Here is a 25,842-nt window from a genome sequence, read left to right as displayed (position 1 = left end):
TAGTAGGCATATTTATTTCATTAACATTAAAAATATATATTTTGAAATGTTTTTAATGTTTCTGGTCATTGAAAATATGTCCATCAGACTTTTTTAAATCTGCAAAAAAAATCTAGAATAATTTAGTGCAGCTTTAACTCAAAGGACCTCCTTCCTTCCTCCTTATTCTTCCTGATAGCATGAGAACATTTAAGGTATTGGGAAGTTTTTAATAATACTTTGTATTACATATAAAATTACTAATATGCACATGTCACAACCATAGCGTGTCAACTCCAAAATGACAAAAAGTCAACATTTGAATAAAATTTCCTGGAATATACAGTAGCATTGATTTATATAGATTGGCTGAACCATGACCAACAGATGATTAAAAAAAAAGCATATTCATACATTTTTCAAAGACTGCAAATTAACAAAAAAAAAAGGAATCCATCATGGATTTGTGTGCTGAATTCAAAATCAATCAGATTCACTATGTGAGCGCCCTCAACAGATCAACATGCACTTGTTTTTCAACTTGAAAGGAAAGAGAAACTGCACATTTTTAAAACTCTATTACATGATTTAATTTGCACCAACAACCACACACATCAATCTGAATATTTTATTAAGAATGCATATACATTTAAAAAATATAAAACATTTGAATATCCTTCCAAAAGAAAACTAACCCTTATTGGTGATTTTTTTTCTCTCTGAAAGATGATAAAACCAGATAAAACAAACTTTTAGCAAATCGGCATAAATAGTCTAACCTACAATACATGAGTGATTCTTGAGATCAGGGACAAACATGTCTGTGACATGAATCAGTTTTTTTAAGCTTAAATATTCTTTAAAAAACCTAACCACAATCATAAACATTGTTGTTTTTGTAAAGCTTATGGATAATCATAAACAAGCATGCTTTAATGTGCTTATCATTAGATGAAAGAAAACAAACTTTCATCCATTTGTAATTTGTTGGATAAAAACATTACATCTGATGAGAATCTTCATTCACTTCTTACATGATTGTCTGATGAACATTTGCTAAATCTGGTTTCAAACCTTACATTAAAAACTCATGATCAGGACAGGACAGTCACCACATGCCATACAAATCTAAACTAATTAATGTGTAAAATTAAGCTTTGTTTAAACATAAAGTGTGAAAAAGCAACTCTTTAGAAAAAACCCCCACTGAGACATAGCATTAACATTCACGTTTCCCCATTGTTAAGATTTAAAATCCCTTTTCTCAGGTAGACTGGTGTATGTTTGGTCTAAAAATAGATTTCAACCCATCATTCACTTCTTTGCCTTGAGCTCAGCAATAAGATGTTTCTCATTTTCCTCAAGAGTTTTGAGGAAGATGTCTTTGTGTTTTCTGGCAGATTTCAGGGGACCCAAGTAGAGCTCTCTCATCTTGTCCTCATCGGTAGGTATCAGCATGATTTTTTGATAAACTCCATGTTGGAGGACTCCTTCGTCGAGGAGGTCATCCAGAATGGCTTTAATGTTGCTCACTCTCCTAATCAGGATTTTTCTATGTTTATCGACAAAGTGCTCATCTGAGGAAAGAAAGAAAAATGACTCCATGACTGATTAGATTTGATAACATGACGCCTACTTGAAACATTTTTTGATACATGTGTAATTCACTCACTGAATCATTTTTAACTGCATGTGAGTCCAGAATGAGCACATAATGGTTGTTTAAGCTAACGGGGATAAAATAAAGCACAAACATGACCCACACAACAGTGATTTAGAAGAATAGTGTCCTATCAAGTACTTTGATGTTTCGAAAAAATATATATACTTTCAAAAAGTGGACTTATAGTTTTGGATTAAAACTACATCTGAAAGAATCAAGTCTACATCTTACAGTCATGAAATCATGAATTTTCCAAATGCCATTGTGTAAAGCCATCATATTTTAAGTTGTTTGTGTGACATTTTGGGCCAAAAACAGGAAAAGAAGACTAATACAACTTAACGCTAAATATGAAGCTCGGAGACAGTTAGCTCAGCTTAGCATAAAGACTGCAGCACGGGAGATTTTCAAGCTAGAAATGCAACTTTCTTTCCCAATTCCAAATTTTAAAAAGTCTGATCTGCAAATAACCTTTTTTCTTGCAATTCTGATTTTCTTTGTTTCTAAGAACCATTACTGTCAGCATACGCTTTTCTTTCATGGAAAATTGAGATTAGATTCTTCATGATAAAAAATGTACTATTAAATAACTTACATTCTCTCCCAAACTGAAGCAAGTTACAAAACTTAAGCAAAAAAACCAAACCCAAAAAATGAAGAAATAGAGTGTAAATGAAAAGTTGTTAGGCTCGGCTGCCCACTGTGGTATAAAAAACATCTTAAATAGGGTTGGCCAATGGACGGTCACGATGACCGGCAGCCTTCCACCACTGAACCCAACATCCTGTTTGAAATATTCACTCATGCATGTGTGCGATGTGTAAGTTCTGTGTGTGTGTGACTGTGATGTTACTCTCTGGGCCACTTTGTGCACAACTAAATACCATCATGCACATGTGTGTAAATTACATTTAACTGGTAGAAAATGATTATAATTAATGTTCTGAGTGCTATGTAAAGCACCTTTGAACAAACAAGTTATAACATGTTAATTTGCGAGCTTTAAAGATGCTGGTCGCTAGATTGTTTTAACTTAATTGGCTTGCTGTTTCCCTTTACTTCAGTCTTTATGCTGAGCTAAGCTAATCGTCTCCTGGCTCTAGCTATATTTTTAATGCACAGATTCGGACAATTGGACAAGCCGAGTGAGAAGCATTTACTGAAAAGACATCACACTGCCTGTGCACTCACCTTCTGCTGCTCCAGCTGAGGGTCCCGCAGCTGGAAAAAATGAAGAAAAAAAAATGTTCATGCATACATATATTTTTCCTTACACACAGCAAACAAACTGCTGTTTTTATGGTAAAAATGGAGGGAATATACAGTAGGTCCAGACTTGAAATGTTCTTGCTACATTTAATATATATATATATATACATATATATATATATATATATATATACACTCAGTTTCATCACACTGCCTGTGCACTCACCTTCTGCTGCTCCAGCTGAGGGTCCCGCAGCTGGAAAAAATGAAGAAAAAAATTGTTCATGCATACAAATATTTTTCCATACACACAGCAAATAAACTGCTGTTTTTTATGTGAGGGAATATACAGTAGGTCCAGACTTGAAGTGTTCTTGCTGCATTTAATATATATACGCTCAACTTCATCTTCCTGGTTTTAACACAGATTTTTTTAAAGTTCCCTCATTGGATGCTATTCTGATGATTCTCATCTATTATTTTCTTGATGCCAACAGAGCAAAACCAACATGTGTGGCACTTAACCACAAGCCCATTTATTCCTACTGGAGATGTAAATAAAATGTATTTTCTTTTTTTCTTTTTAAATGGCACAAAATAAAAAAGCCAACCTTAGTGAAAAAACACATAGTGCATCTGTTATGGACTATTTTAAGATGAAAAATAGTTAATATAAACTTTAAGTAGCTAATAAAACAACAATGGAGCTCTGTGGCACAAGGGAATAAGCTATATTAGACTTTGACTACACAAAGTGTGAAAAAAAAACTCACTGTTACGGGAACCAGATGTTGATAACAGTCCACTTGTGTCTGCAACTGCAAAAATGAGATTAGATTTAAATAACAGAATTCATGTGAGACACATTAACAGGCCTACTGTGACTGGTTTTGCAAACTGGGAAGTTGTAGGTTTAGGCCATAAGATTACTTAAACTATACTGTACATACCCAAGTCACACCTAAACACACATTTTCATATGTTCAAAGTTTTAGCTTATGTTGGACAGACTATAAGAGAAACACACGGGAAAAAAATGCAATTTACAGGAAAGGCTCTGCTCGAAAGTGAAAGTAAAAAAAAATGCCATAAAGTTTAAGCCTGTAAGTGTACACTCAATCTGATCTCGGTGTTATGTAACTGGACACGTCCCTGTTGTCATCAAACCATCAACGCAAAATACTTACAGAGTTGCTCTGCCAACTCGTTGCAGCCAATCTCCTCCAATAACTCCTGAACCACTGGGACAACTTTGGGTTCGGTGAAAGTTGAAACCAGCACGTCTACGACCTCCAAGCGGCTTTTACCTTCCACGCTGCTGAGGAGGACCTGAGGCGGTTCTTTGCGGTCCACAAGCTCGGAGCGAAAACTCTCAAACTGATCAACTGAGAGTTTGTCCAGCGTGATTTTCAAAGACTTTTTGATGGTTTTGGGGGCCATTTCTCGCCTTTACTTTTTCCCCGATCAGATCTATGAACACACCCAACTCCACCGCGTAAAAGACAACTGCCGCGTTTTTTCTTCCTCCTCTTTTTTAAAGGAAGAGATGTGGTGCTTTCAAATGCTGTTGTAAATGTTACAGCCTCGATTCCAGAAAAGTGGGCGGTTATTTGTTCATCCTAGGCCTACATATCGCCCTATTAAAATAATCGCCTAACTCATTTTTTCAAGTTTTGCAGGAAACACAAAGAACTTCACCAAAAGTGTAACATATGACATTTATTGATAATTTCACTCAAAAAGGATGTAACAAAGGATGGCTATTGGCAAAGTAATAACACTGTGTGTAAATAATGTAACTTAAGAGAAATAAATGACTTTGGCAATTTTTTGAACATGCCTTTGTGACTTAAGCAAGATATGGTAACACTTTATTTTGAAGGTGTCTACATAAGAGTCACACAAGCCTGTCACTAATGTTCATGACACATCCCATGACACGCTCATGTCACTCTTATGTAGACACCTTCAAAATAAAGTGTTACCATATATTGCTTAAGTCACAAAGGCATGTTCAAAAAATTGCCTAAGTCACATTTTATTTTGACTTAGACATAACAAATCCGCTTAAGTCACACACTTGACATAGGCCATTATCTTAAAGGGGTAAAATCACATGATCTGATCAACTGAGGATGTAGGTGATTTTACCATAGGTGGCCAGCGTCATGAGGAGATGAATTAGGCAAAACAAACAATTTTGACAAAAAAAATGACTTAGGCGATTATTTTAACAGTGTGACCATATTTTCAGCGGTGGAAAAAGTATTCAGATCCCTCACTTAAGTAAAACTACCAAGACCACACTGTGACGGTTGTCATCAAACTCCTCCCTCAAGAGTCTGACACCCTCAGTCAGTGGATTTACTGTATATGTATATATATTATTGTGTGTGTGTGTATATTGTATATACTTTGTATACGAATTGTAAATTTGTTTTCGTTCTATGTTCCTATTTTATCTTATTTATTGTATCATAATTCTTAATATTTTTGCACTGGAGACTCTGTAAGGAAAGCAATTTCCCCCTGGGGATTATTAAAGTAATTCTGCTTCTGATTCTGAAACTACTCCACTACAAGTAAAAGTCCTGTGTTCAAAACCTGAAGTACTGCAGTAAAACTACAAAAGTATCAGCATCAAAATGTACTTAAATTATCTAAAGAAGTGAGGACAGGCCGAAACTCTGTCACTCTGTTGGTTAGAAACTTATTCTGGTCCTTACTATGTGGGAAGTACACACACACACACACACACAGACAGTGGAGAGACCATTATGCTGCAGCTTAGATAAGCCCACATTTACACCCAAAAATGGCCCCAACTGAACAAACACAGCACAACTTTGGTGTCAAGGTTCAAAACTAAGCAGGTTGTGTTAAGCCATTATATATTATTGTTCCAGTATTCAATAGGGTATTTATAAGCCTGTATACAAATAAAGACTAAAAAAGCTGTAACAAGAACCAAAAAGGCTCAGCATATATAACTCTGGTTGTTGGATTACTACATACGAAAACACTACTACGAAACTATCAGACCTCTCAGGTCAGCTGGTTCAGGTTTTACTGGCTGTTTCCAGAGTCAAAACTAAACCAGTGAAGCTGAGTTTCTCTTCTATAGGCGTGTTTCAACTAAGTACTTTCTGAGTACTTTTTGCAAAGTGGCCGAGTGTTTTGGCAACACCCACTAGTTAGTTCCCCCTGGCCTCTGTTTCCACACAGGTACTTTTGCAGCAGGTGACCAACGGAGTTGAAATGTGACAACAGACCGATGCAGCAAGCAGTACTTGCAGTACTTTGGTTTCACAGGGGAAAAACACTTTAAAATATAGTTTAATATACAGTACAGGCAAAAGTAAGGCCATGGTTTTAAATAGACAACCCGTCATTGTGTGTAATTGCACACTGTGAGGAATCCAAAGGTTGGCCGGCTGTGACACGTAGGCTTGTTAAACTTGTTAAGAATAGGATTAGGAGGGGTTTAGTGAACAGTTGATCCAGGTATTTCCAACTGCATTTGAAGGCAACACTTTTTTTCTTTAACCATACAGTCTTAGGAAGATTTTTTTGTTTGTGACATTGGGCTACATGAACATTATTAACTTGACTAATGCATTACATATCAACATAAATAAACCCCCTTTTCACCGCAGCTCTTATGCTGTAAATCATGCCTTATTGTTTTAACAGTACGAACACTCATAAAGGGCAAATGTATTTGTATAGCACCGTTCATACACAAGGTCATTCAAAGTGCTTTACAGAGGCATAAAATACAACAGACATTAAACGCTTTAGAAGCAGCATTAAAAGAAGAATTGAGCTATAATACTAGGACAGTAAAGGTGCTTTTTGAAGACAATGAAAAGGATTGAAACAAGCAATTGAAAGGATTCAAAAGATATCTATTGTTTTTAAAAGAAAGCTCAAAACAAACAAGTAACTGAGATACCCTGATATCCAGATCGTGAGCCCATTCAGTGCTTTGTAAACAAATAAGTATGGAGTGCATAACATGTAGGTCAAACTAGGACAGTAAGGTCAAACCAGGGAATAATTAGACCCAGGAAAAAAAATCAAAATTTTAAATTAAAAAAAATGGAGTGTAACTACGTACATTTACTCAAGTGCTGTACTTAAGTACAATGTTGAGGTACTTGTACTTTACTTGAGTATTTCACTTTTATGTAACTTTATACTTCTACTCCAATACATTCTGAGGTGAATCAGGTCGATATTTAACATAATCTGAGTGGGGCCATTCTGCATAATAAGTACTTTTACTTTTGATACTCCAAGTACATTTTAATGCTGATACTTTTGCACTTTTACTTGAGTAAATATTGTTTCTAGGACTTTCACTGTAGTGGAGTAATTTCACTGTGTGGTACCAGTAGTCTTACTTAAGTAAGAGATCTGAATACTTTTTCCACCACTGACTGGGACTTTTGTTTGTTTGTATGAATGGACAACATCCATGCAGGAGTTCAGTAGTGCAGTGTGTGACCCCCTCAATGCCCCCCTCATGTGTCTCCTGCAGGACACTCCAGTCAGTAGACTCAAAGCTGTCTTGAACTGAGTTTTTGCAGAGGGATCAATTGTAGTTTAGAGTAATCTGATGCTTTTTACTGTATTTGTGTCTTGCATTGTTTGTCTGAGTTCTGGGTTTTGTGGTGTCTGTGGTGTCTGGACAGTACACCACAGCAGATTATTTGAGCATGGTGACGGATCCACAGCTGAGACGAACCTTGAAGTCCAGACTGAGTGAACACAGACTGGCTGTGGAAACAGGGAGGCACAGGAAGAGCTGGCTCCCTGCAGAGCAGAGGCTGTGCTGCCACTGCAGCCTCAGTCAGCCTGAGACAGAGCTACACTTCCTCACCAAATGTAAAAAATATGAACTAATTAGAGAAACATATTTCCAAAAATTTGAATCCGTCAAAAAAGGTTTTTTAAAATGGTCAGATGAGGAAAAACTGCCGCTCCTCCTCGGGGAAGAGTCACAGAGCTGTAGATTAGCAGCAGTCTATGTTTCTACCTGTCACACACTGAGAGACAGCGAGTGACACACAGCTGTTGGTTGTTTTGTTTTTTTTGTTTTTATTTTATTTTGTCTTCTTTTTTTGCCGGGACAGTTAGATTGTATAAATCATATGTCGATTGTAATTCAATGATTGTAAATATTGCTTTCTTTTATTGTTATTAGTTTTTCTTTTCTTTTAAATATAATAATTCATTGTAAATATTGCTTTCCTTATCTTGTTATCTTTTTTTCTGATGCTTGCTTTGGCAATATATACATTGTTACGTCATGCCAATAAAGCCAATTGAATTGAATTGAATTGAGAGCAGAGCCTATCAATACACGGACAACCAAAGTTCTTCTAATTACAATAATTTCAAATGTCTTACCTTCTATATGACTAGTGCTTTGGTATTGTCCTGTAAAAAAAGAAAATGGATATTCAGCCATTCAGCAGATTTACTGCCTTTATCAAACAGTCAACAGCTTCACTATGATGCTTACTCAATACAATGAAGGCCGTACAGATTAATTCTTGTTGTATTATTTAAAACTGACCTTTTCGAATAACACAGGTCCAGACTGGTTGCTCCCTTTTTTCTTGTGTGAGCTTGAGCTCAACATTTCTCTCTTGATGATTTTCAATATACACTTCTGCGTAATTTGGCTCCGTGCTTTCATGTCTGAGCCTTAATTTCTGTAAAATAATACAAAATAAATAAGGGAAGTTAGACTACAGCACAACCTTTTTTTGTTCTTTGTGTGTTCAAAGGTTTACAAAATTGCAGCTTTTTCACTTCAAAGACATCTGGGGACGGGACAAAAAAACGATTAATATATCTGCTGTGCATTGCAAATACTGATAAAATGTTTGAGTGATGGTGGTCATGATTGCAGATATATATTTATGTTATTTTAATTCCCTGTAACAACAGATGATTTTGGGCTTGAAGCACTTTTTTTTTTAAACAAATTGATTGATTCATTTGTGACACACCTTATGTTTACATTAGAACAGATCAAAAATTCTGTCAAACACTAGATTTTTTTTTGGCATTTTTGCTTTTATTGAAAGTGATAGATAGAAAGAGGGAGACAGAGGGGAGGACATGCGGCAAAGGGACCTCAGGCCGGATTCGAACCCGGATCTGCCGCAGGAAGGACTCAGCCTTAATGGTACGCGCTCTACCAGTGTGAGCCACCGTGACACCCCAAACACTAGATTTTTAACATACAATTTTTGAGAACTTTACCACACTATATCTACCGTGTAATCAAAGTGTATTTTTTCATTGACACAGGAAATGTTTGACTTTGCAGTATAACTATGCTTAACTTTACTTTTAAATTCAAATTCAAATTCACACACAAAATACACTTTAAGATGTTCATTTTTGTTATTGTCATTATAACTTGTTGATGTTATACATGTGTTTTTTCTATTATCAGTTTATTACTTTCTAATAACTATGAAATTTTAGGTGGAGGCTTTAAATAAGCCCATCTGGGTTTTCTGCCTCCCCCTGCACTTTGCAATATATGTTATCTTTGTCATTTTATGTAATTCTAACTGTGCAAATAAAATAAAACCTAAAACCTAAAGCACTTTGATGCTCATTTAGATATGGGTAACAATAGGTTAAATTAGTTTTACACTTCGCTTGTCAGTATGATGTTTCAACAAGACTGATGAAAATAACTCAAAAACATAAGCTTAACTGCAATGAACGATGCCCATGCATTGAGCTCAAAGAGCACTTAAAAACCTACAACAAGTATGAATGGCTGAGTGTTGGCAAGTCAGACTCGAAGACCTTTCTATCCTTAAAAAGGTGACTTAAGGGGTTTCACACATCTTCTCACAAGCTGAGGCAATAAAATGACATGTGCAATACTTAAAACACTTAAAACAGACCATTTGAAGAAATAGAAAATGTTGTGTATACAGTACTAATTGTGTTAATGCTGACTCACTCTTTGGCCAATCTGAAACTTGATATCCAGCACCCAATTAACATTCCAATTATGGATGTGCTGAAAATGTTTCAGCCATGTAGGTTATTTTCAGCAGCCCTTAAGATTTGACAAGTGTTCCCCCCGCTGTACCTAGGCAGTGTAATTTGATGTCTGATAATAAAGAAAACGAAAAGGAACATCGACATGCTCTTTGATTGATTTTCTCTCTCAAGAGAGGTAGTAATTCCACTACAAAAGAAAGACCCCTTGGACCCCTAAATACACTGTGGAATGGAGGCTAGCAAACAGAAGCTATGCATGCAGTTGAAACACATCTTCATCACTTAGGTAGCTGGAGAAAGTAACAAGCTGTTCGTGCTGTATCGCCTGTGTATGGGTTACACAGGAAGTGGTAAAATTAAATAATTTTGTTACATGTTCTTATTTCAAATATTTAAAACAAAATCAAAGTGATTGTTGTTTCATTGTTCTCACCAAAGTTCAAGCTATACATTTAACTAAGAGTTCAAAACCTACTTCAACAGCAATTTCTTCTTTATCCAGCTGTGCTTTAAGGATGAAAAGTCCATTCATCTTCAGGGGCATCGTTGGATGTGGCTTTCGGATTCTTTTGTATCCTTCAGATAATTCTGTCTGGTCTATTTCCTAGAGAAAGAAAAAACAAAAACAAAACTGTTGTGTCTCTTGTGTATTTACCAAGTTAATTGTGTGGCCATTGTGTATCTGAATATGATCTGTATTGGTGACAGTAAGATGAAATAACCTTTATCAGAGCAGGATCAGGTGGGATCAGGTAAACATGGAGTTCCAGGGATGATGTCTCAGTTTTATAGTATATAACCACCATACAGTATATCTCCACTGACAAAATGCCGAACCATTCCAGCAGGGCTATGATTAAAGAGAAAGTTGGCTCACACAGCTTGACATGGGACGATGTGACCTCAGACACTTTATCCACAGTAACTCCACAGTCATCTATGTGCAGGACTGCAAACTTGTCTAACAGTGTAGGATCATCTGTACAAAATACAAGCACACATTAAGGGAGGAGAAAAGGATTACATCTGGGTTTGAACACATGCTGTCAGAAATTTAAAAAGTTCTCACATTTTTCATTATTTTCTTCATGTTGACTTACCGACGCAGATCCAGTGAGGCAGGAACACAACATCTAACTTCCCAGCAATGACCTTGATGTCCATAAGGGGCCCTGCAGGCATGTACTGTATGCTTTCAATCTTCTCCATGTGATACTTCAAGGAGCAAAACTGGTACTTCAAGCTGACCTTTTCCTTACAGACCCAGCGCAAGCCAGAGACGCTGCATTCAAAGTTTCCTGCTTCAGACTGTAGGCTAAAATGTAAAAAAAAACAAAATAAAAAAAAAAAAACAAGCTTTTGTCCATGCACAAAAATACTATATTGGGAAACTAGTATCTGAGCTTATTTGGTGCCACTATTAGTTAAATCTTATTTTTCCTTTTGAGAAGAATCTCAAGAACTAAACTGAATGTTTTCTATAGTTCCAGTTTGCTGTAAAGAAGTATTTAGGACGTTATTTTTACCTGTAAGTTGGAGCCTCGTCTGTACTTCTCACTTCAGGGTCAAGTGTAGTCCAGTCAATGGAGACCTGCTGCAGAGGACAACCATTTTTTGCGTAATTACTTTTTAACATGACATAAATGAACATATAAATTGATGTAAGAGATTACCGTCATGCTGCCACAACCCTCAAGCTCCAAGCTTCCTGAAGACCCTTGTGGAGAAACATATACATTTATTTTAAATGATGTCATGTTTGTTTTGCTGCTTTCACAATACATGCTACATTGCGCTGCTATAATATGAGAGAAAACATACTGACACTGTAAAATGACAGAATATTGCATGATTCTAAATCATTTAATATTCAAAACAAATAAACATATTGCAATGGCTGCCTGATTGTCCACAACAAAACAGACCACACTCTCTCGACCAAAGTCTTTATATTGGAATAATAACGTTGGGGTTTTCATACCTTCAGATCCTAAGCTGATTTCAGAGAACCTCTGCACCAGATCACTCCTGTTCATCTTCTCTAAAACCTCCCTGGTCACCTCCACAGACTGCTGGCCGTAGGTCTCCACCATCAGCTCTGCTACTTCACCTCCCTCTGCTGTCTCCAGTTGGTATCTTGAGACTTTTGAGACGTCTATCTCCATTTCAGTGTGCTGCAGGAGCCTCTTGAATTGCTGGAGCTCCCCGTGATTTAAAATGTCAAATGTTTCCAAAAGCCTCTCTATTGTTGATGTCATTGTTACTTCCTGATGGATTTAACGTAATCAAAAGGCATTTCTGTAATGACGACTTTAGAAGCTTTTCAAACCTGTAACAATTAAATAAAACCTGTGTTATGTAAAGTGTGTGTGATGTAACGTTACTCACTTTCTGGAGCACTTCAGACGGGTGTTTCTCTGAGGAGAAAGAAAACAGAAAACGAATCACGATGGACTGTTTTTAAAATCAGACTATAAACAACTTATTATAACCAGATTATTCATTCATTCATTTCGTCCACCCTGGACGGGTCGCCAGACAATCACAGGGCTGACACATAGAGACAGACAGCCATTTACCGATCATTCACACCTACGGACAATTTAGAGTCACCAATTAAAGCTGCATGTCTTTGGACTGTGGGAGGAAGCCGGAGGACCCGGAGAGAACATCGTGATAACAAAAAAAAAGCTAAAATGCAAAGAATCCACGGCTGCAAAATAAAATCTACCCAGTCGTGACATCATAAAATTAAACCTAATAGATTCAACTTCATGATTTCTGCAGTCAAAGTTGTGTCACTGCCTGCTCCCTAACTTTTCACATTAGTGATAAAATAAATTATAAACCCAGTTTGATTCAGTTTGTGTTTTCTTTCTCTGACCTTTGAGTCCTGAGCTGGTCTCTGACAGCCTCTCTACCAGATCAGGCCTGTTCATGTCCATGAAAACCTCTTTGGTCACCTCCATCAGCTGCTGGTTCTCCACCATCAGATCCACCAGTGCGCCTGCACTATCTGCACAGTCCAGTCGTCTCCATTGGATGTGTGGAAGCCCCTTCTGGAAGTACGTCAACTGCAGCAACCACTTAAATTCCTTTAGCTCGTCGTTACTCAAATCTTTCAGTGTGTCCAAAATAAGGTGTTTCACAGCTGCCAGCGCTTCTGCCTGAAAAAAAGATACGTTAAGCAAATGTGTCATTTCTCAACTGGGAGAGGTAAAGAATTATTTCCATGGATTTTTTTTATCAATGTCAGTGAAACATCAAAACAAAAGATGATTTCCCTAATTAATTTACATTTAAATGCCTGCAAACTGATTCCTTTTTCTGGCTTTCACATTTTCTCATCTCATGTTCAGTAGCAGAGCAGCAAAATATATTATATTATAACATTAGTGGTGAATAACATTAACATTAACTAGAGAGCTCCACATTAACGGTGTGAGAACCATCACATTAAAAACACTTGGTTTGGTTTGTATCATGATTTAACATTCACACTGAGGATGGTTTCCAACTTGCATGTTTTGACTGAGAAATGTGGTGTGTGAATTCAGACTCACTCTCTCCAACAGTGCAGGTCGATGTTCATCCACAGAGTGTTTCTCTGGGGAGCAAAGACATTTAGAATGACTCAGATGGTTATAATCTAATTGAAAAAAGAGTAAAGTCAACTTTAATAAGGCTCAATTACTTTAAAAAGGAGCACTGGGGTTCCTGGACAACTTTTTGCTCTGTCCTAACGCAATGTTTGAAGGAGATCTATTGGTACCAAGATGTCACTGTAACAGGAACTCAGAAACGGGGAGAATTCCATAGTTAGGTGACATTTTGGCGAGGGGAAAAGTGGAAGAGTCATGTTCAAAGAGATCCTTTGACTTCTGACTTCAAGATGTCTGAATGAAAATGGGCTCCTCTCCTCTTTACAGACATGCACATTGCATGATAATCCCATGAAATAAAAAAACTCACAGTTTACACATTGTGTTAATTTGTATTTGAATATTTCTGCATAATGAAGTCCTGAAAACTTCTTTGAATATTTCTGCTGTGATCCTTTAGGTCTCAATGTCTTTGGATGGATTTCTTTTATTTAATTATTATTTATTCTTTTTTTTATTTTATTTTTTTACAATTTTTATTAATTATCAAGTGGTCAAAAAGTTGTTTCTGAAATTTAATTTAGCACCAAATATGGGCTAAGAATGGTATCAATCCAAGAATTGCTGCAACAATTCACGAGACATAATTGTTCACTGCTAAATTACACATCATAACCATCTTCACAGTCTAAAGCAAACCAACACAGAAGACACAGAAGCAAACCAGATACAAAACTGAGAAACTTATAAAACTTTTTTGAGACTGTGTGAGTTGGTGATTTAATTAGTTCTGTTATTATTGATATTATTGTGTTGATTCCTGCCCCCAGTTTGTATATATTTCACTTTGTTAATGACACAATGAATTTGTAGTCAAGCAGATTTCCTTGTATCTTTTAAATCATGGATTACAGAAGTATTAATGAGACATGAGAGTATGTAATGTTACAGTGTTTTTGTTGTCTTCGTCTTACCTTTGAGTCCTGACAACCTCTGCATCAGGTCAATCTTGTTCATTTCTATGAAAATCTCCATGCTTAAGTCGACAGACAGCTGGCCGTAGGTCTGCACCATCAGATCCACTGTGTCAGCTCTGTCTGTTTGTCTCAACATCCTGAAGATGTCTGGGAGGTCCTTCTGGGAGACAATCAACTCCAGGAACCCCTTGAATTCCTCAAGCTCCTCGTCGCTCAGATCATTCAGAGTTTCCAAAAGCAGCTGTTTAACAGCAGCCACTGTTGCAACCTGAAATAACCAATAAATTAAATATTTGATTCTAATATTTAATTTAAATATTTAATTCACTAGGACAATTTTCCTATTTTAGTTCCAGCCATGTCCAATCACCCTGCTCTTCTTCTGTTCGGTCTTTCCACTGCCCTCTCCTTGAACCTGTTCTTCTTTGTACTTCAACTCCTCCAACTGTTTCTTTTTTTTCATGTAATCCTTCGTTTCAGTGTTTTTGACTCTGCCTTAGATTTGTGAGTTTTTTAGTTGGTACTAGGGCTTTCAATAGATAATATATCTCATATTTTGAATGAATGAATGAATTAATCGAGAATAAAAAAATATGTTCCCCCTTTTGTCTAGTATTAAATACAAAATAAATCACCAATTTTGTATTTGGCGGCTGTGGCTCAGTTGGTAGACCGGTCACCCACTGATCGGAAGGTTGGTGGTCTGCTCCCTGACCGTGGCAGCCTTCATGTCGTAGTATCCTTGAGCAAGACACTGGACCCATAAATGCTCCCGATGCTTCATCGTGTGTCAATGAATTCCCAATGGTGGCAGGTGGCACCAGTGTGCCCTGGTAGCCTGGTCCACCAGCATGAATGTGTGTGTGAACGGGTGAATGAGCGTAGTGTGTAGTGTAAAGCACTTTGGATAAAAGCGCTAGATAAGTGCACTCCATTTACCATTTGTGTATTTGTGACAACTGTTTAACAGCATAATAAACAGATGCAGGTTCAAAAAGAAAAGAAAGACGATATTTCACGTTTCCATGGTAAAATGCATGACAAAAAGCGTTGAGGGAAATATGACATGAGCATGAGCTTTTCACTTACGAGTTTCACACATGCACGATCATGTGGGGGCGGGATTGATACAAACAAATAGGCACCAGGCCTGGAATGGCTAGGGGGGTCTGGAGGCAAGAGTGTATTTGGATGTCTGACCGCCCGGTAGGGTGGCCATTTCCTTCACATCAAAAAGGAGGACACCTTACATACACGGGACACGCAAGCAGATATTTGTTTGGTATGATCTGGTTTTAAGCAGAGTTGTACTCTGATTAGCTTGATGCTTGTCAGTGCTAGCATGTCTATTGATAGCTGCTTTGCCTTTGCTGCTCACATCGACATCGCTTAGACATAATGTACAAAAAAAAAAAAAAAAAAAAGAAACTCATCCCTCTTACTTCTTGTAACAAACCCGTGTTCTCTTGCCCATTCTGGGTTAAAGGAGGTCTTTCGCTTGGCATTTTCAGACTTTCAGTCGCTGGGAGCTTGATTGACTGCCTGGTGGTAGCAACTGGCATGAGCGCATGTCATGGCGATTCAACACATGGCTCATTTGAATATTCAAATGAGCCATGTGTTGACAAAAGGCGGACCTTCTTTGTTATTTTCTCTAAAGGAGGACAAATGAGTGACAGGGCATAAAAAAGTGGGACGAGTGGCCACCCTACCGGACAGGTTGATAGGATTTAGTTCGGCGCGCGCGCACACGCAGACGGTGAGACACGGAGCGATAATGTGGGGAGGGGACTCGGTATATTCAGTGCGTGTGTTTAAGTGAGTGAATACGCGCATGTCTCGGAGGCGGACGGAGATGTGGGTCTGGGTTTGACGGTTGCCAAACACTTTGCTGAGGCAACGGCAACACAACGCCAATACGCAAAACTAACTGGGGCAGTGGGGCATCAAGGCCACAGTGGCCTCAGGGCAGATATTTTTTTCAAGGGCACGAGGCCCTCGTGAAATTCCTGCCCTGATAGGCACGTTTCTCTATCATGCTGGAATTGTTTTGAAGCGGAGAAGTGGGGAGGGCAGCTCGGTACATTCAGTGTGTGTGTAAGTGTGTGAATGCGCGTGCATGTCTCGGAGGAGGACGGAGAGTTGGGGGTCGGGTTTTCACTGACTGACTGGTGACAGACAATCTGCTGAGGCAACGGCAACACAATGCAAACTATCTTCATATTAATAATAGTGTAAATATGCTTTCAGTGGCTTTAAAAGTGACATTAATGCAGCACATCAGACTACGGCGGGACAGATTAGGTCATTAATGGGAAACCCTGAGCTAAATCTCAGGCTGGCCGCTGCAGCTTTCCTGGCTTCTGTTATGTGACGTCAGCCCCCCTCAAAGGAAGTAGGTAAACAAAGACGTTAATTTAATTTATATTTTTAACGTGATATGTATTTCAAAACTAATCAAGGCGATTAACGTGTTAACTTTGACAGCCCTATTTGGTACCTTTGCTTTCTTTCTGGACTGATCTTCTGTGTACTTCACCCTTGTTTCAAGGAAAGACATTTTTCTATTTAACCTGCTGCGAGTGTACTGCATTTGAGTCCACCATCTGTTGGTGCCATTGTAACAATCAGTGTGTGATTTGTAAACCCTCAACTCCAATTGGGAATTCACAAGTATGATCATTTTGTGTTTCTTTGTTTGTTTGTCTGAACCATAAATGTGTCAGTTTTCCGATTTACAATACAAAGATGATCATGTTTTTCCTTTTCTTCCCCTTCCATTTTTTGTATAAAATTACTGCAAAAGAACTCCATCTGAATGCAGCTTCAGTTTGACGGAAAAAGAATAAACAAATCATGATTTTGGGTGTATCATTATATTAAATGTTCAAGATGATTATAATTTTTAACCTGCATCTGCTTACAGATACCTGTGTTGTATAAAAAAAATGTGACACTACTCACTCTCTGGATCAGTGCAGCTCGGTGTTCAGCTGAGGAGAAAAACGATAAAAGTCATGAGTGACTGGTCTAACGTCTAACAAAATCACTGTGATCAGGCAATATTGCTTTGCAAAAATTAACAACACACAAAATGACACAAATTCAGTTTTACACCCTCTCTAAAAATATGTCATAATAGTCATGACACATATTTTGTGTATCAGGTGGTGGGTCTTTTCTGCATTATAAATCTTATCATTTACCATGTAAAGGGATGTTCAGTACACATGTTCAGTACCAGTTTTATCATATTAACATGTTCTTTTTCTTTATTGTCTTACTGTTGGGTTCCATGCTGCTGTCTGACAACCTCTGCACCAGGTCAGTCCTCTCCAGCTTCTTCAAAACCTCGTTGGCAGCCTCCACAGACTGTTGTCCCCAGGTCAGCACCATTGAAAACACTGTGTCCTGCCTGTCTGTCGTCTCCAGCAGCAGCAGTGGGATGTCCAGGAAGCGTCTGTTGGAGTGAATATGATTGCGAAGGACATGCTTGAACTTCTTAAGCTCCTCATCACTCAGAGCAGCCAGTGTTTCCAAAAGCAGCTCGACAACAGACGCCATCGTTTCCACCTGGTCAATTCAAAGAAATTGTTCGTTGGATAACTTCTCAGCTGGAATGATTACAGATTTTCCTGTTCAATCAATGTCTGTGTTTTAGAAATGTGGAAGAGAGTACATCAGTCATATCACACGAGGTAATGATACAACTGATATTTGTTCAATTGATGACATATACCTGTTTTTACAAACTGCTTGTGTTTCTGATGTGCATCAAAGTGATGAATCACATTTCTCCTCTTTCAGTAAAAAGTATAATATTTTATTTACATAAAACCTGTTCAAAACTTTATTTCACTTTACTGCCGACTGATTATCAAGTTGCATCTTTTCTTCTAATATATAAAACAAATCCTGATCGTAGGATGCATTCCACTAAATAGTTTTGCAACATCACATACATTATCAAATAAAAGAATGACAAATAAATTGAACAAATTAATGAATGTAAAAGATTACCATAACGCTTCCACTTCCCTCCAGCTCCAAGTTTCCTGAAGGCCCTTAGGAAGAAACATATGAATTTGCTTTTAATTATGCTTTTTTATAATATGTGAAACAGGACATGCAGTTTAATGAAGTCTACTCTTTGATATAGACAATAAGCAAAACTAATAAAATAATGACTATGAGTGCAGTTTGCATATTTGGAATAAACTGTGAAAACTAGCTGGCTGGGGGCCCTGCAGGATGTGCACCATCAGCCCTGACCCAGACAGGTGATAAAAACATTGCAGGTTAACTGGCCTACGGTTATTAAAGAGAGAGAGTCTTGCTGCAGTTTGACAAGGATGCAGATTGAATCCTTAAGACTACATCAAGGGAAGATGTGGACCAGAAACTTCAAGCAATGTGAACAATGATCATCCACATTGCTGGTGACACACTTGGAACGACAAAAAACGGCTGACCAGAGGTGCATTGGAGCTGAACTAATGAGAGAAGGTCTGCCACTTATGACAGAGTCAAAGATGGGAGGACAACAAGGCCTGACTCCTGTTCCAGGAGATATGATGATAAACAACATAAACACTCATAAGCATTCATTATTCTTTTAATCATTAATTGATCCCTGCCCCCACTGCTATATGTTTCCCTTGGTGATGACAGATTTACTTTTGTTATGATGAATTATAAAAATGTTTTTCATGAACATTGTAGGAGCTATATATTGCTTTATTGATTGATTATTTTGTGTTCAATTAAGTTTGTCTTGTTGCCATGGTTTCAGGTCAGGTGAGCACCGTAGTTGGCAGCTGGCAGGTAGGTTATATCAGAGTGTGCTTCACCTGCACGGGAGAGAGGGAGAGGCGAGTCTCGGTAGCCGTAAGTTTTGTTGACTGCTTTTGTTATCACCTTTGTTCATGATCTGCTCTGATACACGTTCGCCATCAAGTGTACACAATCAACATCATACGTGTGTGTAAAGCCGCTGATTATAATTAAAACCCCTAAATCTTCTCTGGACTCAGTGTGCTTCCTTGGAGCAGCAGCAGCACGTCAAACAAATACACAGGACCTATTCTCTGCCTCACAAGCGACTTTTAAAGAACAGAAAAGCCCCTATAAACATTTATGAGCAACATGTGACATATTTTGTTTTCTTTGTCTTACCTTTGAGTCCTGAGCTGTGCTTTGACAACCTCTGCAACAGGTCAGTCCTGTTCATTTTCTCTACAACCTCCCTGGTTAACTCCACAGACTGGCGGCTGTAGGCCTGCACCATCAGATCCACTATTTCTGCTCTGTCAACTGTGAGTCTCAACATTGATGAGATGTCTGGGAGGAACTTCTGGGCGACATTAAACTCCAGGAACTCCTTGAATGTCTTGAGCTCCTCGTCACTCAAATCATTTAGTGTTTCTAAAAGCAGCTCCTTCACAGAAGCCATCGTCTCCACCTGGAAAATTCAAAGAAAAATTTCACGGGGACAAAGTGCAGCTGGGATGATTACAGTTTCTTCTGTTCACATATACAGTAATAATCTCCTGGAAAAAAGCTGCAGGATGTGAAGTCAGAGTGATGTGACATTACTCACTCTGTGGATCAGTGGAGGCTGCCGTTTCTCTGAGGAGACAAGACATTTTAAGAGACCTGTTAGTACTTTCTGAACATCAGGCTTCAGAAACATTAATGACACAAATGATTTTATCCCAGTGATAATGAAACCTCCTAAAGAGTGACATAACAACAAGATTTTTTTGGTTTTAGGTGGGTAGTAGTAACTCCTGCACACTGTCGAACTTGCAAGACAAATATTTATTGCAACGTTTCGTTTTCCTGATTTGCTAAACGATGCATAAATGTCTTTTAAAGTAAGAAAGTGTGTGGGGCGTCTTGCATAATTTAACATATTTTGGTCTTTTTTGACTTACCTTTGGATCCTAGGATGATGTTTAACCATTTCTGCACCAGATCAGACCTGTTCATCTTCTTTAAAACATGTTTGGTCAACTCCACACACTCCAGGCTGAACGTCTCCACCATCAGCCTCACGATGGTATGTATGTCTGCTTTCAGATGTCTCCTTGATTTGACAGGGAAACCTTTCTCCGCTTCAATGAGTGACATGAATGTGTGTAGCTCCTCTGAACTCAAATCATTCAGTGTTTCAAAAAGCACCCTTTTAGCTGCCATGGTTCCTAGCTGTAAAAATGAAAAGGACATAATATCATACAGTATATGCAGGATGTGAGATCTACTACCATGATTCAGAAGTTATTGACTTGTCTCTTCTTCTTTTTATCACCAAAATAAATTACACACAGAGATTGCAGGTTTAAAAAATGAGAGAATATCATTTGGTAGGTGTTCATCTCTCCAGTAGAGTAACAATACATTTTTGATAACAATGTTTTGTATCAGCTACATGTTGGTGTAGTGGTTAGCACTCTCGCCTCACAGCAACAGGGTCGCTGGTTCTTCTGTGTGGAGTTTGCATGTTCTCCCCATGTCAGTGTGGGTTCTCACCGGGTACTCTGGCCTCCTACAGTCCAAACCATACACTTAGATTTGATTGGTGACTCTAAACTGCCCTGCAATAGTCTGGCGACCTGTCCAGGGTGAACCCCGCCTCTCGCCTAATGTCAGCTGGGACCGGTTCCAGCCGCCAGCAACCCGAGTGCGGATAAGTTGTTAACAATAATGAATGAATGTTTTGTGTCATTGTATGTCATCATTTAAAACACTTGGAATTTCAGCCACATCAATTTAATTTTCTTGAATACATATTGTTATTGTAAACCTAATTTGGTTGTCATCTTCAAAGACTTAAGCCATATTTAGTTCTGTACCACTAAGTGAAATCTAGCTCAGTCTGCATTGACACGTCTCTTACAACATGTGGCAACATAACAAAAATCCATGTTTACATTAATATAAGTTAGTTTTCATTACAAAGTCAAAGTTAAACTTCAAATGGATTTGGAATTTCTGTCTGCTGCATGCACATAAGGTAAAATAAATATTTAAAATATGGTGAATATTTCATTCCAGATTTTGTTGAAATGATCCACCTTCAATTTTTCAAGCACTGAAATACAGGACATATACATTGTCCCCGACTCTCAATTTTCTCATTCACATATTTAAATACACTGGTGTCTTTATATTGTTTTTAAGTCAATGTGGGACAAATAGGTTTCGCAAATCACAGCATTCTGTTTTTATTAAGCTTTCCACACGGAACTATTCAGGAATCAGGGTTGTGGATATAATGTTTCAGCTGAGTATTTATTTGAGGATTTTAAAAACATTTCACTTTTTTTTTTGATTCTCAATTGTTTTAACCAATTGTGTCTCAAAAACAGTGATTATATGACAGAAACTACCTACAATATCTGCTCTTTATCACGTAAATGAGGAGTTTGCTTACTGTATCTATGACTTTCTTGTACTTCCTTCCATGTTCCTCTTCGAGTTCAGCGATGAGGTATGGCTCATGTATCTCAAGGATTCTGTAGAAGATGTCATCGACAGCTGAACCTTTTCTCCTGCAAATATCAATGAGCAGCCTCATCTGATCCTGAGTGGTATGCTCAGCTCTGATATGGTCATATTCTTCATGATTGAGAACACGTCTGTCAAGAAGATCTTCCAAAATGGGTAGAATGTAGCTCACTCTCTGGATCAGATCGGCTCTATTTCTTAAAAAGAAATTGTCTGAGGAAAGAGGGGAAAATGACACCACAACAACCGATCAGATGAGGCAATAACATGCAGCCAACTTTATACATTTTCTTTTGGAGAGGATTTATTACAAAATTTCTACTTTCTATATTTTAAAATGTAATGACCCAGTGATTAAAAACATAATAATTAATTTAAAAAATCAATAAATATAAAAAAAAACCAGACAATTCATGGCTTGGATTTCATTTGAAAATTACTTAATTATCTGTAAACGTGATTTTTCCAGTTCAGTTGTATGTGTATTACATTCAATGATTTTTAACTGAATGTAGGTCCAGGATTTATAATTTGGGATTTAACTACATCATGTGAAAGAATCATTTCTGCAATAATGAAATGGCAAATTCTCCAAATGTCAGTTTTTTATGACATTTGGGAAAATACACTTATTGGATGCCTTGTCAAGAGTGAGATGAGAAGCTGAATACCACTCTCATGCTGAATACAAAGCCAGTTGACCTGCTCATCACCATAAGTACCATCAGTGAGTCCTCCGTGTAGTGTGTGACCCCCTGTCATGTAGTGTTTATTGTTTATTTGGATCCCCCTCAGCCACTAGGAAGGCAGTAACTACCCTTCCTACCCAAAATGGATAGATAATATTATGTAAGTAAAAATCTGAGGCAAAAAAGAGCAAGAAAGTGAAAGACAAACAAAGTTACAAAACGTGAAAAGAAGACAACAAATCAACAACAATAAAACTAATGACAACAATAACAACAATAGCAGCTTAAATTGTCAATAAAACATTTTATAGTGTGAAAACCACAATACCTTTAGGCATGACAACAAGTTGTGCAGTGACAATAGCAGAGCAATCTGACAACCTGATTCTCAAATTAGTCCAGACTATCAGTGTTTGACAGAGAAGACACCTTTCTACCTGTGCACTCACCTGCTGTGGCATCAAAAGGTCTTCCTCCAGCTGAGGGTCTTGCAGCTGGAACAAAATATAGGGAATATTAAAATACCATAACAATGGATTGGTCTTTGCCAAGTGTTTATGCATGCCGTTTCTTCTTACAGAAAACAAAGCGGTTTCTGCCACATTAAGTTCTTCGGTCAAGATCCTTGAACAACTTGTAAATGAACAGTTGAAGAAGTTTTTATGTACGAACACATTGTATCCAAACATCAGATTGGCTACAGTGAGCAACATAGCACTATTTCCGCTGTGATAAAGGTCGTGAATGACAGAAGCATTAACTGTGTGATCAGTTACCACCACGCCCCCTGAGGAGAATATAACATAGGAATATAATGTCCGCCATAAGAAATACTACCGAGTAGTTCTGCATCCTCGTTGCAATCTATCTCTCTCAGTATCTCCACAGCCACTTGAACAGCTCCGGCTTCGGTAAAAGTTGAAACCAGCACATCTGCGACTTCCAACCTGCTTCTCCCCTCCACCGAGGAGCGTCTGACCCGCGGCTCTTCTTCTCGGTCCAGAAGCTCGTAGCAGAAATGCTCAAAGTTTTGCTGCGACAGGTTCATAAACGTATCAACCAAAGTCTTTTTAATAGTTTTCGAGGCCATTTCTCACGAACAGATCCCGGTCTGCTGTGTCTTTTTCCCTGATCAGCATAACAGGAAGACGCCGACAGTCGACTTCTCCTCCGGGTAAACAAATGCTGCCGCGCTTGGACATAAATGGTGCGTTCAAATGCTGTGGGACTTGTTACGATATTTCCTGTCAGTAGAACAACAGTAAATAGTGTGTATAAAATATAAACGCACTAGGGATGCAACTGACAATCATGTTTCTTTTTCACTTAATCTTACAATCATGTTCTCGATTAATTGTGTAGTCCAGGTCTATTAAAAATGTTTTTAAACTGTAAAAAATAGCATTTACAAGGTCAATGTCGTCGACTAGCTTTCTTTGTCCAACTGACTGACCAAAAGTTACAGATTTGTATTTTTACTGACACATTTACAAAGAAAAGCAGTAGTTCATAATTTATGAGAAGCTAGAATTAGGAAATATTTGGGCTTTTTGTTTGAACTTTAACAATAAGTTGATTATTTTAAAATAGTTCATTTTCTGTCATTGTCTACTTGATTTGGTATTGGTCTTTTATTTCCCACCTTTGGATTTTCTCATGGTTGGATTATGAAATAAAATGAACACATTAAAAGTAAAATGCCTCCCACCCCTCCAAGTCAGACATGCAAAGCCAATATCAACAACACAACCATATTTGTTTGTACTCTGGGTTTTTTTTAACCAACAGATGATGCTACTGGTTCGAACTGGTGAAATGAAACGGATACACAGATATTATACAGAGTATCCCAGGACACGATAGCCTATCACATAGGCTCCTTTTTGATTTTAATTGCTTTATTTAATGAATTTCTGTTCTTAAATTACTGTTATACTTTAGTTACTGTGGCGGCTATAATATGATTGAATTCAGTAGGCAGATGCTCAATATTTAAAGATAGCTTTGACGTTTCAGCAAGAAATATCAACAGAAACCCTGCAGGCATGTTCATTAATCCATCCATGTGCATTCTTGTTTAGAAACTACAGAGTGCATCCAAAATTATTTATTAATTTAATAATTACATAATTTATTCTCAGTGAAAATGCACATTGATCAACTTCACTGTAAATGTGCCCGTGTTACTTTAAAATAAAATGCAAGGTATATAAAAAGTTGGAACTGGAGAAGCCAAAACCATGTTCAGTTGAATTAATCAATCGATTAGACCACTCAATAGATTGTCAGATGTGGTATTTTAATAGGGCTTTCCATCCTTTTGTGCATCGTCCTATATTTAATCTCAAATCTGTTCCCTCAGGACCCACTACACTGGGTATCTCTGCTCACTCATCAGCAGTACAGAGCTGTGTTCCCTTTGGACAGGGTTTATATTCCTCACAGTCCCTACAGGACAGGATGGACATATTGGCTTTGAGAAGAAGACGTTGAAACTAAAAGCTTTTGGGAGCTCGTGAATTTCAGAGTGCAGTACCTTGTTAACCATCAGCAGGCTCTGACACTAACATGACCTCCAACCAAAATGAACAAGACCTTCCAGTTGAGGGTCTTCACAGGTGATTCAGAGCCGAATTCTTCCCCAACTCCCCATTCCAGGTCTTACAGAAGGTTTGAGCCCCTTTCTTAACAAGAGGAAGACAAATAGTAGACAACATTGTCTTTTTTAATCACCACTATACAGTGAGGGAAATAAGTATGATTTTTGATACATTTTCCCACTGACAAATAGATGAACGGTCTATAATTTTAATAGTAGGTTTATTTTAACAGTGAGGGACAGAATATAAAAAATATCCAGAAAATCACACTATATAAAAGTTATAAATGTATTTAAATGTCATTGAGTCAAATACGTATTTGATCCCTAACAAAACATGACTTAGTACTTGGTGTAGAAACCCTTGTTGGCAATCAGAGGTCAGACGTTTCTTGTAGGTGGTCACCAGGTCTGTTCACATCTCAGGAGGGATGTTGGTCCACTCCTCTTTGCCTCAAAACCTTAAGGATTTGTAGAAGACCTGCAGTCGCTTGGCAACTCCAAGCTTCAGCTCTCTCCGCAGATTTTCTCTGGGATTAAGGTCCGGACATTGGCTAGGACACTCCATGAC

General features: G+C 37.9%; 1 protein-coding gene across 1 annotated transcript; it reads right to left on the bottom strand.

Moving 5' to 3' along the window:
* Positions 1–687: 687 nt before the first annotated feature.
* On the bottom strand, positions 688–23,835 carry LOC131975958 (uncharacterized). Its single transcript, XM_059338800.1, has 25 exons — positions 23,510–23,835; positions 23,122–23,166; positions 21,910–22,196; positions 20,411–20,681; positions 20,074–20,102; positions 19,650–19,935; positions 18,495–18,538; positions 17,759–18,047; positions 17,439–17,467; positions 14,472–14,742; positions 13,459–13,502; positions 12,780–13,062; positions 12,284–12,312; positions 11,877–12,162; positions 11,569–11,612; positions 11,422–11,489; positions 10,996–11,210; positions 10,618–10,874; positions 10,371–10,499; positions 8,436–8,574; positions 8,267–8,296; positions 3,625–3,669; positions 3,078–3,107; positions 2,834–2,863; positions 688–1,556 (listed from the first exon to the last, which is right to left on the bottom strand). Exons 1-25 carry the CDS (start codon positions 23,760–23,762, stop codon positions 1,294–1,296), a joined length of 3,696 nt encoding a protein of 1,231 aa, XP_059194783.1. The 5' UTR covers positions 23,763–23,835; the 3' UTR covers positions 688–1,293.
* Positions 23,836–25,842: the final 2,007 nt, after the last annotated feature.

This window comes from Centropristis striata, chromosome 8 (assembly GCF_030273125.1).
Source record: "Centropristis striata isolate RG_2023a ecotype Rhode Island chromosome 8, C.striata_1.0, whole genome shotgun sequence".
NCBI classification, from domain to species: Eukaryota; Metazoa; Chordata; class Actinopteri; order Perciformes; family Serranidae; genus Centropristis; species Centropristis striata.
The sequence above is the reverse complement of the archived record's forward strand: the minus strand, read 5'-3'. Positions and strand labels throughout refer to the sequence as shown.

What these genes read in the sequence shown, in the direction of transcription:
- LOC131975958 (XM_059338800.1), bottom strand. Translation starts at nt 23,762, where the DNA reads ATGGCCTCGAAAACTATTAAAAAGACTTTGGTTGATACGTTTATGAAC. An exon ending in GCACAGCTCAGGACTCAAAG is followed by an intron (nt 18,539 to 19,649) that starts GTAAGACAAAGA and finishes TTTCTTCCTAAG; the next exon opens with GGCCTTCAGGAAACTTGGAG. An exon ending in CTCAGCTGGAGCAGCAGAAG is followed by an intron (nt 2,864 to 3,077) that starts GTGAGTGCACAG and finishes CATTTTTTCCAG; the next exon opens with CTGCGGGACCCTCAGCTGGA.